We start from the raw sequence: 18,994 nt of genomic DNA, 5'->3' as shown, positions 1-18,994 counted from the left end.
CTTGACAGTAAGAAATATTTCATTTAAGGAATGAAATGACCTCAATTTAACCAAAATAAGTCCCATCCATGATAGCTCTACAACCCTTCAGACTAGGGTTATTCTAATGTAGGACAAACTGTCTTTCAAAGACAAAACAATTCTATCTCTATTAACGAAGCATTTATGATGCTTGTAATTTTTGAAGTTTCCCTCATTCAGCTTGATGTTCTTGACAATTTCCCCAGAGCAGGGTTATTTTAGGTGATGCTTATTTACAGTCCTTCTTTTACTGCGGTGGTTACTATAGCAGCCACACCTATCATTTATCATCTAACTACAGTGTTCCCAAACATGCTCGCCCTTTGATGCTCACAGTGGCTGGGTTGCTCCAGATTTCATGTTATTGTCAGCGTTTAGGAAGGGACAACTTACTTTTCTCTACTTCCACTTAATTTTCTCTATTTTACATTTCCATCACTTTCAGTTTTCTTATTCCATCTTCCCTTGACTCCTTTTGTATTCTTTACATCTTCGCTTTAAAATTATCATTACCAGAGGCACCTGGCTGACTCAGTCCATGCAGCATGCAACTCTTGATCTAGGGGTTGTAAGTTCGAGCCCCACTTTGGATGTTGAGATCATGTAAAAACAAAATCTTAAAAAAATAATAAAATTATCATTACCATACTTTAAAAGTGCACAAACTCATTTACAGCAAAGAATTTTTGGTGATAAGATTTTTCTGAAAAAAGAGTGAAGAAAAATCCTCCAATGTCATAACCGTGAATAGGTAAAGAGGTACTAAGGTGCAGTCCCTGCTGCTTTCAATTTAGTGTTCCAGACCTTTTCTGAGAGAGGACACTGAACATCTATTTATGGTGACTGTGAGGATAGAGATTAGTAAATTCCCTGCGGGACAGTAACTGTGCCAGCAGGCGTGGAGAATGGCAAAGAATTCTGCAGAAGATCGAGGCCTAGACACACAAACAAAAATTGCTCAGAAATAGAAAGCGTTCCTTAAGTGCAGAGGCCTCACATTTCCTGGGTTCCCCCTCTTCTTCCCAGCCACCTGACCTGTATCCAGCTCTTAATCTCTCCTTCACCTTCTGCCTGCCTCCGCTCTCTGCCCACGATGGACCCAAACTCCCAGCCTTCCTCTGGACTACTGGGGCTGGGAGACTGGTACCCGCGGATTTTCCCCGGCCCGCCCGCGCCTGCGCAGAGCCTCTTCTCGCGCGAACGCGCTGCCATCCCCCCTCGAGTACCCCGGCAATCTGGGGGATGCGGGGTCCGCCGTAAGCCAGCCCCCGCTCCTTTCGTGGAACAACGGGCGTCGCCTGGGTTTTCGGACTCCTTCTCCTCTACACGGCCCCTCTCGTATTCCTCGAGATCGCGTCCACACTGGCGCGCGCCCGGCCTCAAAACAGTAACCTCAAAGAAAGATCGAGGAAGGTCCTATGGGGAAGGAACCCGGGCGCGCCCGCCGCGAAATCGCGGCCGGAGCCCCGCCCCCCGGACCGGCTTTCTGCCTTCGCATTGGCCCGCGCGCCCGTCAGTCTCCGCCCGAGCCGCGCCGGCCCGCCTCCCGGCTCCCGGGCTCACTACGCCGCTTGACTGGCTGCCCAGCCGGCTGTCGGCCGCCCATGCTTGTCCGAACCTGAGCTAGCGCCGGCTCCGCGAAGCTCAGGGAAGAGGTGGGCCGGATTCGGCCTCAGCTGAGCATCGCCTGTGTGGGCGGCAGGGCCGCGGCCTCTCCGCCGGCAGCACCACCTGTCGCGGGGCCAGACTTAGGGTAAGGCTCCGCGCAGCGCGCGGTTGCAGGCGGCCTGGCGCGGCGGGGCCCGGGCGGGAGCTCCGGGAGCGGAGCGGGCGCCGGCCTCCTCCCGCCCGGTCCGCCGAGCAGATTGCGGACCCGCCGGCGGCTTTCACGCGTGCGGCCGGCACAGACCCGCTTGGCGGATGGGCGGGGCGAGGTGAAGGGAAGCGTCTTCCCGAGCCCGGGCTGAGGGCGGGGAAGCGGTCAGGTCGCGGCGGTCCGCAATACCGACGTCCGCGGCTTTTCCCCGGGCACGGTGTTGAGGTGCGACTTCCCCGTTTCTCGACTCGCTGGTCCCAGCGCGGCCCCCTTTCCGCCCCGGAATGAGGTCCCGTGGCTTCCAGACCACGAGCGTCGCTCCCTCCCGCGCCCTTTAAAGACCGATTTTGTGGCTTGACACCTTTTATCAAATCTCCTGCAAGGATGAATTAATGACAGGAGTTAGGCTGTGTGTGTGTGTGTGTGTGTGTGTGTGTGTGTGCGCGCGCGCGCGTGTTTGTTCGTTCGTTCCTTTCTCGCTTTAAAGGAAGTTTGCTACAAGCTAGAAAGTTCTACGATTGGGACGGTTCTGTCCATTCATGTGAAACGGCATAAATAGACCAGAATTGTCAGGTGTTTCTTTGACACTGGTAATAACCACCTCTGCTTGTGTGGTGGTGGTGTTACATTTGCGTTCCTGGATTTGACTTTCTTTCGTGGTTACGAAAATAATTCTAGAAAACTTGTTGCCTTTTGATGAGAAGCATAATCAAAATAATACATCTTAAAGTAGTGCTTCCTTACAAAATGCGTTATCTCCTTATCTGCTTGATTTACTTTCCTAATGCTTGTGGCAGTCACTTCTAAACAGAATAGTTAATAGCATTGTTGTTTCCTTTAGTGTTGCAATTGGTAACAATAGAAGCACGTATAAATTGTCGGTTATGGGCTGGACATTGTTCTGTACATGAATCATCTCAAAATAACTCTTTGAGGTTGGTACTGTTATTTCCACTTAACAAATGGAGAAACTAAGGCTTAAGAAGGTGAAGTAACTTGCGCAAGATCACAGATTTTAGGTGGCCAGGTCTGGACTGGAACTCAGGTAATTTAACATAACAGCTCAGCCCCCTCTTAACCCTGTCACTCCTTAAGCATTGTTCATGTTGTTAAATTAATTGCAATGTTGTACTCATGAATTTTAATCTTAATCTTTACTCATGGATTTATTCTTTAGCTTCCAGGCATCCTGGAAGTTGGAGAAGAAATGGTTGCCCACACTTCCCCTCCCCACCGTCCCCCATGTGTGTATTTGTGTGTGTATGTATACACATATCACACACTGACAAAATATAGATAAATATATAATCTATTGTGTAACTACTAAAACAAATTGAGTTAAATGTTACTATGTTGCATGGTCTGCAGAAATACAGAAAAAACAGTTTAACTCTTGTCTTCTAATGTTGGACCTTTAATCAGCTTTGAACTTTGATTTGCAATCTGTATTTGACTCTTTTATGGTAGTTATAAAGACTTAATTAAAAGTTAAGCATAGATCCCAGATATGCTGAGAGAACTTTTATTATTTATTAAGGAAATATTGAGCTATGCTTTTATAGAAGTTCTTCATTCTCTTGAGAATTAAATATACTCTTGCTTGGTACTTACTCCTGAGAAAGAACTACTTATAGGTTTGAGCTTTACAAGGTGTTTATGTATGTTTTTGTCTTTTATAATACACTTGTTATGGAAACATGTTAAAAATTCATAAAAGAAAAACTTATTTACCATTTGAGAATTTCGTTTGCAAATTAACTCCTATAATGCTGCTCATGCATAACTTGTATTTAATTTCCTATAACAACAAGGTATTCTAAACTATATTAAATTTTATATTAAGTGAAACTAAAATAAATTATAATTAACTTTGGTGAATTTTCGGCAAACTTAGTCATATTTTATTTTATAAGTAGGCTCCACACCCAATTCAGGGCTTGAACTCACAACCCTGAGATTGAAACCTGAGCTGAAATCAAGAGTCAGATACTTCACTAACAGAGCCGCCCAGCCACCCCAAACTTAGTTGTATTTTAAAACAAATAATAACTGAAACCTATGGTTGTTTACTGAGGATCAATTTTAGAAGGTGGACAAAATTCATACTATCAAAATCACTCTATGATTTTCTAAAAATCTATTTTATAAAAAGTTAACTTTTATTTTAAAGTCACCATTTTGATTATATGGCTGTATATTTCCTTTGATCAATACATACAAATTTCAAAAGTAATGAAAAATATTATATTGATTCTGTAGATGTTGTTCAGAATGACACTGATGTTGCCTGGATCTGTATACCATCCAAATTCTCATTACTGACCTAGAGATTTAATTTGAAATAGTTTAAATAAATGCTAACCATGACTATCCTTATAGCCTCTTAATAAGGATTTCACAGATGTTGATGCAGAAACTAACAGGCATTCAGAAGACACCTGACTACCTTAATCTATTACGACTACTAATAGTGCTTAGATAACTAACATTTATAGAGCACTTAGAGGGCACTGTGATAAGCGTCTTACGTGGATTATCTAATTTAAATCTTAAAATGGCCCTGTTTAGTAGGTCCTGTTGTTTATCATCCCCATTTGAGTGATGAGAAAACTGCAACAGGCTTATTCAAAATCAGAGTTAGCATTGGCCAAGCCAGGATTTAAATCCAGTAGTCTGATTCCAGAGCTTGCCTTTGACTACTCTGCTAAGCTGCCTGGATATGGATTTTATTGAATAAAGTTTCATGTCAAGTAGTCAAGCTCTTTATGATGATGATAAAGCTCTTAATTGCTTGATACTTTATAAATATCATCATTACTACACAGCTCTGCAGAATAGAGTTTCTCCTCCCCTGTTTCATTGATGAGAAAAGTGAGACTTCTAAGGCAGTCCCCAGACTTTTGGACTTGATGGGCAGGTGTGTATAGGGGGACAATTGGGACCAGACACAGACTGCCAGCTTTTAATTCTGTCAAGGTTAAGGACCCTTTTAAGAACTATTGCAGTCCACCATCCCCATCTTTTCATAAAAGAAAAGACATTTTTATCACCAAAAAGGTTGGAAGATCATAATTAGAACAGGAAAGCAAAGAGAATAAATTTTGTTTTATGAATGACTATATTGCATTTGGCCACACATCAGTGAAAAATGTGTTCCAGGCTAACACCAATTCAGAGACCATTTGGGAATGCCTGGGTGACACACTGAATCCAAAGCGGTGATGAGCCGAGTCCAGATTCAGACTCCAGTCTGACTGCAGAGCTTGTGCTCATTGCACCTAATCATGACCTCTAATTTCTGTCTCCCTTGCACTGACCTCCTTTAACCCCAAGTAGGGGGCCAGGGAGAGTAGTCTCCAGCAGCCAGTGGCCTGGCAGTTTCTGGCCCGGTCCCGTTTGTAAACACCAGAGAGTAAGTTCCAGGGCAAGACCATGGGAATGACACACCAGGAGGAGAAACCAGAGGCATATCTCAGTTTCCCAGAAACTGTCAGGTAAGCAGGCAGCTTAATTTTACATATTAATTAAAAATTAGAAGCCCTGCCTTTTGGTTCCTGTTTGTACTTCACTGATTCTTAGAGTTTTCCTTCCATCACACCTGCATAACATAACATTTTATCTTGTTGCCTCTCATTGTTCTTATTTCTGGTATTGAAGCCTCCCTGTCTATCTCTTAGTGCTTGGTTCTAGTTTGGGCAGATTTTTTGTCCTTAATATTTTTTTAACTTATGAGCACTGTTTTACAGACACTATTAAAATTACTTTATATTTTATCTTACTCTCTCACGCTTACTAATAAAGTAATTTCAGTGATAAAACATTCTGTAATTATAATACTTTTTTGCATATAGTCTCATTTGATCATCATAAATATATGTAAAGTAGATTTGATAAGTAGTATTATCTTTAACAGACTAAATTCAGTATTGGATAGAAGCAAAACTTTTTTTTTTTATAGATTTTATTTATTTTATTTGAGAGAGAGAGAGACAGCCAGCAAGAGAGGGAACACAAGCAGGGGGAGTGGGAGAGGAAGAAGCAGGCTCCCAGCGGAAGAGCCCGACGTGGGGCTCGATCCCAGAACTCCGGGATCACTCCCTGAGCCGAAGGCAGACGCTTAACAACTGAGCCACCCAGGCACCCTGGATAGAAACAAAACTTTAACCAGGAGTTGAAAATAGATTTCATATATTAGAATGCTGTTCTTAAGTTAACTACTGAAAGGGAAAACTTTAATTTTCCTTACCTGCAGTCTAAATTCTTCTGGCCACTAAACCCAGGATTTTTTTCCCCCACACCCAGTAATTCTCCAATTCTCAGCAAATGCTGTCTGGGTTTGCTTTAATTTAACTTAATTCTAACACTGTTCATACGAAGATAGCTTCAGATCCCATAGGTTAAGAGTTCAATCCCAAAAGACTGCCCCTACGTGAGATGCCAGTTACGAGTCCCAGGTTGTGACCCACACTTCTGACCAACTCTCTATAAATTGAGGCTTCCCACAACCCCCTCCTGTTTTGATGATTTGCTATAATGGCGCACAGAACTCAGAGAAATACTTCACTTACATTTGCTGGTTTATTATAAAGGGATACAACTCAGGAACAGATGGAAGGGATACACAGAACTAGGTATTGATGGGGTGGGGGTGGGGAGACATAGAGCTTCCTTGCCCTCCCTGAGTGCGCCACTCCCCCCGGTACCTAATGTGTTCTCCAACATGAAAGCTCATCAGACCTTGTTGAACCAACTGAGCTACCCCGGCACCCCTCAGATCTCCTTGTTAAAGAGTCTTCAGCCCCTGCCCACTTCCTTTTCTGGAGGCTCTGGAGTGGGGCAGAAAGTTCCTACTCTCTAACCATTTGGTGTCTCGTGACCAGCTCTGTCTGAGGCCTTATAGTGGTCAGCCCTAGGTCACCTCATTAGCATAAATTCAAGTGTGATCAAAAGTGACTTCTTACGAATAACAAAAAATACTCCTATCATTCAGGAAATTCCAAGGATTTTTAGGAGCTCTGTGCCAGAACTTGGGGACAAAAACCAAATATATTTCTTTTTTTTTGAGATTTTATTTATTTATTTAGGTGGGGGCAGAGGGAGAACTAGAGGCGGAGAATCTCAAGCAGACTCTGCACGCCTGTCTTGGGGCTTGACCTCAGGATCCTGAGATTACGACCTGAGTGGAAATCAAGAGTCAGACATTTAACTGACTGAGCCACCCAGGCACCCCCCCCCCAATATATTTCTTATTATACCACAAGTACTGATTACAAAATGAAATTTTTTTCAGATTGTCTTTGATGTAAAGTAAAAAGTATTCCATACTATATCTTAGATTTGCCTACCTCACCAATATACTGCAATACTAATCCAGTCTTTTGGTACCAAAGTTTTGATTTTGACAAATAATGCTGTCTCTCCTGGAAGAACCACATGAACACATAATCAATGCTACCATTTCAATCTTTTTAAAATTTATTTTGAAATGATTTGAAAGGCTTTGGTTGCATATATCATACTTCCTGGCTCCTTAATACTTCACTGTGTTTTCAGAACAAGGATATCTCTTCCATACGGTTATCAAATACAGAAAATTTAACATTTTACAGTACTTTTATTTAAGCTACAGTATATCTTCCAGTTTTGCCAGTTGTCCCGATAAGTGTCCTTGATAGCATTTTTTTAATTCAGGTTTACTGTTTGTCTTTCACTAACATTTTAAAGTGACCCAATTATTTTGTTGTATATCTCTCATAATTCTTTGTTATTATTATTATTGAAGTATATTTGGTGTATGGCATTGTATAAATTTAAGGTGTATAGCATTAATTTGATATATTCATATATTGTAATATGATTGCCATTGTAGTGATAATTATCACCTCTCATGCTTTATAATTATCATTTCTTTTTAGTGGTTAGAACAATTAAGATCAGTCTCTTAGAAAGTTTGATGACTATAGTACAACATTGTTGTCTATATTCACTATACTATGCATTAGATCTTTAGGAATTATTATTTCTTAGGACTCTCACTGCAGGTTTATACCTTTAAACATCTGTCCTATCCTCTCACCCTGCAGTCCCCATCTCTCATGATTCTTTTTTTTTTTTTTAAGATTTTATTTATTTATTCGACAGAGATAAAGACAGCCAGCGAGAGAGGGAACACGAGCAGGGGGAGTGGGAGAGGAAGAAGCAGGCTCAAAGCAGAGGAGCCTGATGTGGGGCTCGATCCCACAACGCCGGGATCACGCCCTGAGCCGAAGGCAGACGCTTAACCGCTCTGCCACCCAGGCGCCCCCCATCTCTCATGATTCTTGATGTCCTTATAATCATACAGATTTTTTGTTTTTGTGGCCACATTTGTGCACCACATTTATATGAAATATCCAGAATAGGTAAATCTATAAAGACAGAAAGCAGGTTGGTGGTTGTGGGCACTGGAGGAGGGGGAAGAACTGTTTAATGGGGTAGTGTTTCCTTCTGGGATGGTGAAGATGTTTTGGAACTAGGTCGAGATAGGTTGCACAACATTATGGATTTTCTAAATCCCTCTGAATTGTTCACTTTAAAATGGCAAGTTTTATGTGAATTCACTTCCATAAAAATTAACTTAAAAATAATCCCATTGTAATGGTTTGCTGTACCCCATATACAAACCTTGATTTCTAAGCAAATAAAAATTCCAGTAAAAACTTATTGTGGGATAATTGCAGTGATTTGTAATGATTAAGAAAAATGGGCTTTGCAAATTGATTTTGGGTAGCAGAATTGATATGCAGAAGAATCTATTATAGTCCCATTTTAAATATTTAATGTGTAATGTATTATGTAGAGTTTCCAATTTTGAAAAATTCCCATGTGTTTGTGATGTTTGTGAAAGGGCAAAAACGTGTTTTCTAGCCAATTTGCATGTTTTTTAAAATATGAAATAACAGAGTTTTTAAAAACAAAACCATTTTAGTACATTATATTTAAACACTGATTATATTAGTACATTAAAATTCTACAGCTAGATTAAGAATTTGAATAGCTTCTCTTCCTCTGAATGTTTATGCTCCAGGCTTCTCTGTTACTTACTTTTCCACCTTCAACCTAAACTCCCATTTGCATTTACATGGACCACATATCTTTGTTTACTAGAAGTTACCTTGTTTCTTAATCTCTGGATTTCTTTCTTTCTCTCATAATCAGGAGATATATAACTTGCCACACTTGTGGTTTATCACACTGTAGTATACAGTATATACAAAATAGCAGTGATTATTAACTAGGGACTTGGAGTATTGTCAGGAAAAGTCAGTCATTGTCTTCACCCAATTCTTACTTTTTTACAATGATTACCACCTATAGAAACATAAATGGACTTTGATAAAGCTTTTTCAGGTGTGGAAAATTAAGCTTTCTTCTATCTGCTTTTGAAAACTGATACCTGATGTGCATGCAGTTCTATAATATGTTTCTCATCCTTTATTTGCTTCTTTTTCCCCAGGTGAAAAGAAAGATGTTGTCCCGGTTAAGAATAGTTGCTACTCCCTATACTCTAGTATGCCGTCATATGCACATAAAAGAAAAAGGCAAGACACTCATGTTGAACCCAAGAACAAACAAGGTTAGTAACATTAATACTAACATAACATTTTCTCTCTTCCTGGTAAAGATTTGATATATTTTAGACTGATAAAGTATGACCTTTTTTTATTTGATAGCTTTACACTAAAACTATTCAGAGGTATTTGCTTTTTCTGCATGACTTTCCACGTTTCTCCACATGGCAAGAATCATGACTGCTTTATGGCTCCCAGTTTCACCCCTCACAACTTCTACCACCAGAAAAAGATAGACTTTGTTTCCTAGTTTCAGCTCAAAAACTTCCCTAGAATAGCAATCTGGCCAGGTCTTTTGGCCAGTGTAGGATATTTAGATTTACCCAGCTCAAATCCAGTTGAGCCCTTGGAAGATGGGGTTAAAATTGTAGAATGAAATTTTGTCTAATGTCCATACTTCCACCAGCTTTTTGGACACAAATCATTGCACACAAGTGCTTTTGCCCATTAATCTCACAGTACTGCTTCAAAGTGGAGAGACTTCTGACCCCTCATTATGCTCTTGGGGCAGAAGTGATGGGCATTATCTAGTCTTGCCTTTATTCCGTGTCCAAGCTGTGTTCAGTGGGCAAGTCCCTCTCTGTTTTCTAGTGGTGATAATAATTAGTAAGTGCACATACTTCTAGAAAGAGACGTCTTACCAAAAGCTTTTAAGAGGATACATTGAGCTCATTGTAATGTGTGAAATTTACCTCTTGGGAATAATGCATTCAGATGAAGGCGTGATTTCTTTTAAAACAACAGTCATCAGAAATTTGCCAATCCCATTTGTTTCGCATGATGGGGGTTGAGGATAACTAATTGTACAGTATGATATATTTTCAAAACACATCAGGCCTACAAAGGGAAGTTAATCGGGGGTCATCCAGAGTGCCTTATCTTTGCATTTTTGGTACCTTGGACAGAGTGAGAATTCAGCAGGCAGTAGTGAGTTAAATGAAGCTTAAAGAGGTGTATTCTAATCCTCTCTTGTTTTTGCCTCGCTTCCCCATATCTTGCTTAATCTTCAAGATGCAACTCATTCAAAATCCAGTTCTCCTGTAGAGCCTTTTCTTACACCATAGACTGGAATAATCGCTCCCTTCTATGAAACCCTGTAGCAGTTTTTATCTTCCTGTTCCTATGGCAAGTAATCGATATCTGTTGCTGTGTGCTTCCTTTCATGTCTTAAGTTGTCATTGTTGGTATTTATGTTTCCATGAATTTGTATTTCTTAACTATATTTCAGGTTCCTTTGGGGCAGGGACCATTCAAAATATTGTATTTTTTTACAATGCCATGGGTATAGTAAATATTTGCTAATTATGTTGGTTTTATTTTATTTTTATCCTTACAGAAACTATTTAAAATGTACGAGGGAATTATGAGAAATTTATAAAGTACATTAAGTGGCAAATTAATTTTAAGGAGGAGGGTAGTCTAAAATGCATTACAGTACTTCTGTAAAGAAAATAAAATCTAATGCTCTGGTCCTCTGAAATCTCTAAGGTTGGGTAGCATCCGTAAGGTTACCTCATTGAAAGATCATTTTTGGAAACCCCTTAAGCATCAGGAATAGTTTTTTGTTATGTGTTCAAGAAGGAACATAGACTAGTGATTCCTGATTTGAGGATCATGAACTCCTTGGGAACTTAAAAGAAATCAGGTTTGTGCTTCAAACGTTGTAGGCTAAATGTTTTAAGAGTATGTTGCTATCATTAATAAAAGAGTAATTTTAGGCGGTATTGAATTCTTTTAAGATTGTCTGTAATCTTTTAAGATGTCTGTAATCACTGTCTACTAAAGGCAGACCTGTTACTATGTCTTTAAGACTTTTTCATTGTGGTAAATAGTGTACAGTTTACAGTTGTAACAGTTTAAAAGTGTATAGGTCAGTGACATTAAGTACATTCAGTGTGTGCATCCATCACCTGAAATGGAAACCAGATGCCATTCTGCAGTCACTTCCCCTCCCCCTTCTCAGCTCCTGGCAACCACGAATCTGTTTTCTCTTCCTATAGATTTGCTTATTCTGGTATGAATATGAAATTCTTTATGAAAATTTTTTAAAGTCCTTATACTTTAAAGGATTGGACGTCATCGTGCTAGGTTATAAGCAGGAGTTTCAGTGTGAATTTGGATTTACTAGCCATGAAACTTTGACTCTTCATTTAACCTCTCCAGACCTCAGTTTTCTCATTTAAATCATGTGGGTAATACAGCATTTTGAAATGTTCAAAAGGCTGTGTGAGTGGAAGATTGGATTTCCCCTTTTCTCCTCATTTGGTAAACTTTTTAGATAATTTTTTGAAACTCAGCACTGCATCCTTTCCTGTAGGAAGTATGCACTTTCTAGTTTGTACCTGGAGCTGTGGTTTTATGGTTCTTAATTCTGCGAGGGTTTTTGTTTGTTTTTATTTTAACTTCCCCTGGCTAGATGTCTAATAGTAAACTAATTCAAATTTTTCTTATTATTTTCATAAATAATAAGAATTATATTATGACTAATAAAAGAAAGAAAAATCACATTCCTACCATCCCAGCATATCATCTGTTTTTATTTTGCCAAATCCCCTTAAAAGTGTATTTACTTTGAAGATCATAGGATACAATTGTATATGCCATTTTAGTACTGGGAAGAGTATATTATAAATAATGTCCATGATAGTTCATAAGCCTTCTATATATGGCTGCATCATAGTCCAGTAGGTAGATTTGGAATCAGGGAGACTGAAGAGAGACCCAGCTTGACCCTTCCAGGCTGCGTAATCTTCAGCGTAATCCACTTTGGATCCCAGTTTCTTCATCTAAACTGTTACGGAGGAAAAGGAAAATTGTAAAGCTACTTAAGGCACTGTAAATTCTATGTGAGTTGCTCCTTTCAGGGGATGTTTTATAATTTAGTTAGCCATGATGCTATTGTTGAATATTGTTTTCAGTCTTGACATTATGAATCATTAGTTACTAGTTATCAGTTTTATAAATAGGTATTTGGTAACTTCCTAATTCCTGACAGTTTATTCTAATTGCACTTGGAGGGAAACGAATAGAAGGGGCCTTTTCTTTCTTCCCAGTATTCAGATGTAGTTAACGGATGTTTATCAATATTGGCTTAGTGAAACTGGGTGTGTCTAAAGGAAAATAGCATAGGGGATCTTTCAGGATCAGCCAAAGGAGGCACACTTACCACTGTGTTAATTGGGAGGGCATTGCTGTGGCATAGATGAGAAAAGGGCAGACATGGTGGAACAGGTGGCCCAGGGAAATGGACAGAGGTGGAGAAGTGGACTGTTAAAGGTGTTCATTTGAAGCTAATGTTATCTTTGCGGGGCTTGCTTCACTTGTTAATACCAGGCTAGCAAATTTAAGCATTTGATCAACTACTAACATAAATATTTAATATATAAAATTGTTTTTTAAATCACTTTAACTTCTCTGCATTATAAATAAAATGCTTTCTTTTTAAACTTTTTTTTTTAAGTAGGCTCCACGCCCAACGTGGGGCTTGAACTCATGACCCTGAGATCAAGACCCAAGCCGAGATCAAGAGTTGGACAGCAGGGGCACCTGAGTGGCTTAGTTGGTTAAGCATCTGACTCTTGATTTCACCTCAGGTCATGATCTTGGGGTCGTGAGATGGAGCCCCACGTCAGGCTCTGCACTCAGCTCAGAGTCTGATTGAGATTGTCCCTCTCCTTCTGTCCCTCCCACTGCTCGTGCTCTCTCTCTTTCTCTCAAGAAATAAATAAAATCTAAAGTGTTGGTCACCCAACTGACTGAGCTACCCAGGCACCCCAAATAAAACGCTTTTGAGTGTCCCTTAAGCCTAAATAGGAGATAGGCAGTGACACCTTGTGTAGCCAACTCATTTATCTTTGGCAGTAGGGTAGGTAAAGCACCTTTAAGTGAACTAATTAGTTCATTTAAATCTAAAGTTAAGGGGTGCCTGGCTGGCTTAGCATACGACTCTTGATCTCATGGTCATGAGTTCATGCCCCGCAGTGGGTGCAGAGATCACTTAAATAAATGAATGATTTTAAAAAATAAATGAAGTTTAGCTTTTCCACTTTAGCCTTGTACTAGAGTGGGAAAAGGAAGTAAGGGTGACAGTTTGGGTTTTACCTCTTTTATATATCCTAGCCTTAGGTGAAATCTTACAAGGAGAAACATGAGTTGCAAAGATTTAGTGATTTCAGTCTTCTCCCTTTTTTTCCTTTTCCAGTATAGCTAAAGGTTTATCAATTTTGTACATATTTTCAAAGAACCAGCTCTTGGGTTCACTGTTTATTTTTCTAGTTGTTTTTCTGTTTTCTATTTCATTTATTTTCACTCTGATATTTTGTATTTCCTTCTTTCCTTTTTGCTTCAGGTTTAGTTTGCTCTTTCTCTCCCCCACTAGTTTCCTAAGGTAGAAGTTTAGATTATTGATTTGCGATCTTTCTACCTTTTTAATGTGGACATTTATAGCTGTAAATTTTCCAGTAGGCATTGCTTTCACTGCATCCCCATAAGCTTTGGTATGTGTGTTTTAATTCATCTCCAAGTATCTCCTAATTTCCTTTGTGATTTCTTCTTTGGTCAGTTGGTCATTTAGGAGTGTGTTGTTTAAAATCCGTATATTTGTGAATTCCCCAAATTTCCTTGTATTATTGATTTTTGATCTCATTGCATTATGGTTGGAGATCTTATTTGGATTATTTAAATCCTTTTGAATTTATTGAGACTTGTTTTATGGTTTAACATATGTCCTGGAGAATATTCCATGTGCACTCGGTTGGAAGGATGTATATCCTGTTGCTGTTGCATGGAGTGTGTCAGACATGTCTGTCAGGTCTAGTCGCTTTACAGTGTTGTTCAGGTCTTCTGTCTTCTTCTGAGTTTTTATGTAGTGGTTTTCTCCATTATTGGAAGTGAGGTATCAAAGTCTCCAACTTGTCTTTCTTCATGGATTCTGTCAGTTTTTGCTTCATGTATTCTGGGCCTTTTTCACAGATGCAAAAATATTTATAATTGTTACACCTTCTTAATGGATTGACCTTTTTATCATTATAAAATGTCCTTCTCTTTGAACAATGTGTATTTCACAATCTATTTTGTTTGTTATTAATTTAGTCATTCCAGTTCTCTTTGGGTTACCATTTACGTGGTGTATCTTTTTCCATCCTTTTACTTTCTACTTAATTGTGTTTTGAATCAAAGTGTGTCTCCTGTAGACAGCATAAAATTGGATCATGTTCTCCGTCTTACCAATCCATGCCTTTTTATTGTAGATTTTAATTAATTTACATTATATAATGGTTGATAAGATACAGTTTATGTCTGTCATTTTGGTGTTGGTTTTCTAAAGGTCTTGTCTTTTTTGTTCCTCTATTTCTCCATTGTTCCCCTCCTTTGTGTTAAATTGATATTTTCTAGTATACCATACTCATTCCCTTGTCATTTCTTCTACTGCCTTTTTCTGAGTTATTTTCTTAGTGGTTTGCCGTGGGGATTATAATTACCATCTTTATAACAGTCTGATTCAGATTGATTCCAACTTAATTTTAATAGTACATAGAAACTGTTCCTGTATAGTTCCAGCCTTTCCTTTTATCTGCTTTGTCATAAAAGTTATATGTTTATGCACTGTATGACCATCAATACAGATTTATAATTATTTCTTTATGTAGTTGTCTTTTAAGTCAAGTAGGAGAGATGAAGAGCTATAAACAAAAAAATATATTTATACTGACTTTTATATTTACCTATATGGTGATCTTACGTGTGTTCTTTATTTCTTCATGTAGATTTGAGTTACTGTCTAGTGTCTTTATTTCAGCCTAAAGGACTCCCTTTGATATCCTTGTGAGACAGGCCTGCCAACAATAAGTTTATTTGAAAATATCTCAATTTCTTCTTCGTTTTTGGATAATTTTGTAAGGATTTAGAAATTCTTGGTTGACAGGTTTTTTTTGTTTGTTTGTTTGTTTTGTTTTTTTTTTTTTAAAGATTTTATTTATTTATTTGACAGAGATAGAGACAGCCAGCGAAGAGAGGGAACACAAGCAGGGGGAGTGGGAGAGGAAGAAGCAGGCTCATAGTGGAGGAGCCTGATGTGGGGCTCGATCCCACAATGCCGGGATCACGCCCTGAGCTGAAGGCAGACGCTTAACCGCTGTGCCACCCAGGCGCCCTGACAGGTTTTTTTTTTTTCTTTCAGCATTATATGTCATCCTACTGCCTTATGGCCTCTGTGGTTTCTGTTAAGAAATTAGCTGTTCCTCTTTTTGAGGATCCCCTGTACATGATGGGTGACTTCTCTCTGCTTTTAAGTTTCTTCTTTTGTCTTTTAACAGTTTGAATATGATGTGTTTAGGTGTAGATCTCTTTGAGTTTTTTTCTGATTGGAGCTGTTGAGCTTCTAGGATGTGTGTTTCTTCCAGGGGTAATGTTTCTCATTGATTTGAGAAGCTTTTGGCCATTATTTCTTCAAATATTCTTTTGTCCTTTTCTCTCTTTGCCTTCTGGGACTCCTGTTAGGCATACACTGGCACAGTTGATGGTATCCCACAGGTCTCTGAGGCTCTGTTCATATTTACTCATTGCTTTTTCTTTCTGTTTCTCAGACTGGATAATCTCAATTGACTTTTCTTTATGTTTGCCAATCCTTTCTTCCACCTGCTCAAATCTGCTGTTCAGCCCCTCTGAATTTTTTTATTTCAGTTACTGTACTTTGAATTCCAGAATTTCTACATTTGGTTCTTTTTTATATGTTTTCATTGATATTCTGTAGTTAGTGGGATATCATTCTTATACTTCCCTTTAGTTCTTTAGATGTGATGTCTTTTAGTACTTTGAACATATTTAAAATCCCTAAAGTCTTTGTTTAGTTAGTATAATGGTTGACCTTCCTCAGGGACAGTTTCTATTAACTACCCTTTTTCCTGTGTATGAGTCAGCTTTGTCTTTTTGCATGCCTTAAAATTTTTTGTTGAGAACTGGACATATTCAATAATGTCGCTGTTCTGGAAACCAGATATTCCTCTCAGGGTTTGTTGTATTGCTGTTGTCTATTTAGTGACATTTCTGAACTAATTCTTTTAATGTGTGTAAAGTATAATTGAACTACTTTTTAAAAGTCTTTATTCTTGTTTTGATATGCCCACTAAAGTCTGCTTTGTTAGCTTAGTGGTCAACTAATGATTAGACGGAGACTTAAATACCTAAGGGCTCTGTGTACCTGTTGGGGCATGCCTTTAGTACTCAGGCAGTTTACAACTACACATCAGCCCTACACAGAGCCTCAAGGTTAACCAGAGGTGGGAGCTAAGGGCCTTCCCAAGTCTTTTCTAGACTTGCCTATAGCTCGTGGTGACTATCTAGAATCTTAGGAATATGTCAAGCTTTCAAATTCCCATCTACCCTGTGGACATTTTGTTCCTCAGCTTTTCTTTTGCAGCTTTTTGGTTAGTCTATTGTTTGCTGTTATCCACTGCCTCAGACAGCTGCCATGTTAAATAATTACCTCTGATTGTTTTCAACAAGCTCTTCTGGAGAAAAAGCTGTTCACACGGGGTACTCCAAATCTGATTAAATAAAGACAGCCTTGCAAGTGGGGTCTTCCACCAAACCACCAGACAGGTCAAATAATGGCAAATTTCCTGAGTATGGGGCTTTAGAATTATCTCCGGCCTCCCTTTAGTAGCTGCCAGGCTCTGTTTTTCAAAGTGATTGTTTCATAGTGATTGCTATTTTCTAGGCTACAGGGGGCTGAGGAGGGAAGCATAGGAATAAGACAAATAAAAATGTCATGAAACTTGCTGTTCTTATGAGAATTCAGTTGTTTTTCTTGAATAAAATGTTCCCTGATTGCTGAAGCCTTTGGTTAGTTTCCAGAATTCTGAAGAAGTTTATTCTGATCACTTGGCCAGTGTTCTTTTTGCTTTTATAGAGGAAAAGATTTGGGAAGTCCTTACTCTGGCATATTCACTGACATCACTTCTATGAAAAGAATTTAACACACAACTGAGTATCAGAAATTGGAAAAGATTTTCTTATGATATAGGTTAATGTCTTCCTAAGTATCATTGCTTCCTTTGCCCTCTTCAGCTCAGCCTCACCTTTTTCTAGCGAGGGTAGCTTCTGTCATCACTTTGGTCTGTGTTCTTTCAAGCTGTAGTCTGTTAATTTCATTTCTAATGTATGCATGCAACTGTGTATAATATGTACTTTATGGGGGTTTTCTGAACACAACAGTCAACAGTGAGTATGTTTGATTTGCAGCTTGCTTTATTTTCTTAACTATGTGTCTGGGAGATACTTCTACATAACTGGAGATCTGTGTTTAAGTGTATGGTATTTCATGGTATGGAAATACCATGGGTTCTTTAACTGTTCCGTAATTGATGGGCTTTTAGTTAGTTTGTAATAGTCAAGAGAACTAGAAACAGTACTATAATTAATTTTTTTGTATATGCCTCCTTATTTTATGTATGAATATTTCTCTAAGATGGCTGTCTAGAAGTAGTGTATGTACATTCAAATTTAAAAATATTTTTAAGTTGTTTTCTAAAAAACTAAAACCTGTTTACATTTCCAGCAATGGTATGTGAGAGTAACTCTTTTACCACACCCTTACCAATACTAGAGATCATCAGTCTTACAAATTTTTGACGGTCTGGGCAAAATGATATCTTAATGATTTTTAAAAAATTTACATTTAAATTACATTTTGCAGGATAGCACCATTGCAACCTCAGTAAGCAATAATTTTTCATCTTTTTCTCCTTTTTAGGGAATGGCATTTACATTACAAGAACGACAAATGCTTGGTCTTCAAGGACTTCTACCTCCCAAAATAGAGACACAAGATATTCAAGCTTTACGATTTCATAGAAACGTGAAAAAATTGAATGGCCCTTTGGAAAAGTAAGAGTTGTTTAGATGTTTAGTTCTTTATTGATGCTCTGATGAGAAAAATTAGGAGCATTATGGTTATTATTGTGTAAGAAATATGCAGTCTTATAATGAAGCTTGTGTTTTAGGCAGTTAACTATTATTTTTATAGTGATTATGTTTCCTTTATTTCACCGAATACTTGTGTTCACTATTGTAAAATTTAGCAGAAATCTGTTTTTTAAGCTTAAAATCAGAGAGCATTTCAGGCTTCAATGGACTGTTAGAAGCAGAGTATCATCTGATTTGTACCCTTTCTATTCAACAACTTTATTAATCCTGTATTTTGTGTGTGCCACTGTACTAGCCACTGAGGTTGTAAAGTAGGTAAAGGATAGCTGACAATTTAATATATCGTCCAATCCAGGGAAGTGAAAAAGAGAAATAAATGAAACTGTCCCAGGCAAACTAGAATGTATTGCCACCCCAGTAACATCCAGCCCTGCCTTCTAGAAGCTTATCAATAGTTATATTGTGATCATCATTGTACTCTATATGGCAGTGTGCAGAACAATGAGAAAAAGGAATATGCAGAGGATATTCTGAAAGCACAAATAGGGCTCCTAGCCGAACTTAGGGAGTCCATTAAAGCTTCCTAGAGGAAGTGATACCTGAGCTGATTTTTAAACAGTAT

General features: G+C 38.7%; 1 protein-coding gene across 1 annotated transcript in view; it reads left to right on the top strand.

Moving 5' to 3' along the window:
- The first annotated feature begins 1,601 nt into the window (after positions 1-1,601).
- ME2 (malic enzyme 2) overlaps positions 1,602-18,994 on the top strand; it is a 49,997-nt gene continuing 32,604 nt past the window's right edge. The window contains exons 1-3 of the mRNA XM_040632501.1: positions 1,602-1,774; positions 9,333-9,452; positions 18,200-18,333. Of these exons, the coding sequence (XP_040488435.1) occupies positions 9,345-9,452; positions 18,200-18,333 (242 nt within the window). The 5' untranslated portion in view covers positions 1,602-1,774; positions 9,333-9,344. The remainder of the gene's footprint in view (positions 1,775-9,332; positions 9,453-18,199; positions 18,334-18,994) is intronic.

This window comes from Ursus maritimus, unplaced genomic scaffold (assembly GCF_017311325.1).
Source record: "Ursus maritimus isolate PB19 unplaced genomic scaffold, ASM1731132v1 scaffold_18, whole genome shotgun sequence".
Classification (NCBI taxonomy): domain Eukaryota; kingdom Metazoa; phylum Chordata; class Mammalia; order Carnivora; family Ursidae; genus Ursus; species Ursus maritimus.
This window is presented reverse-complemented; position numbering and strand designations above follow the sequence as displayed.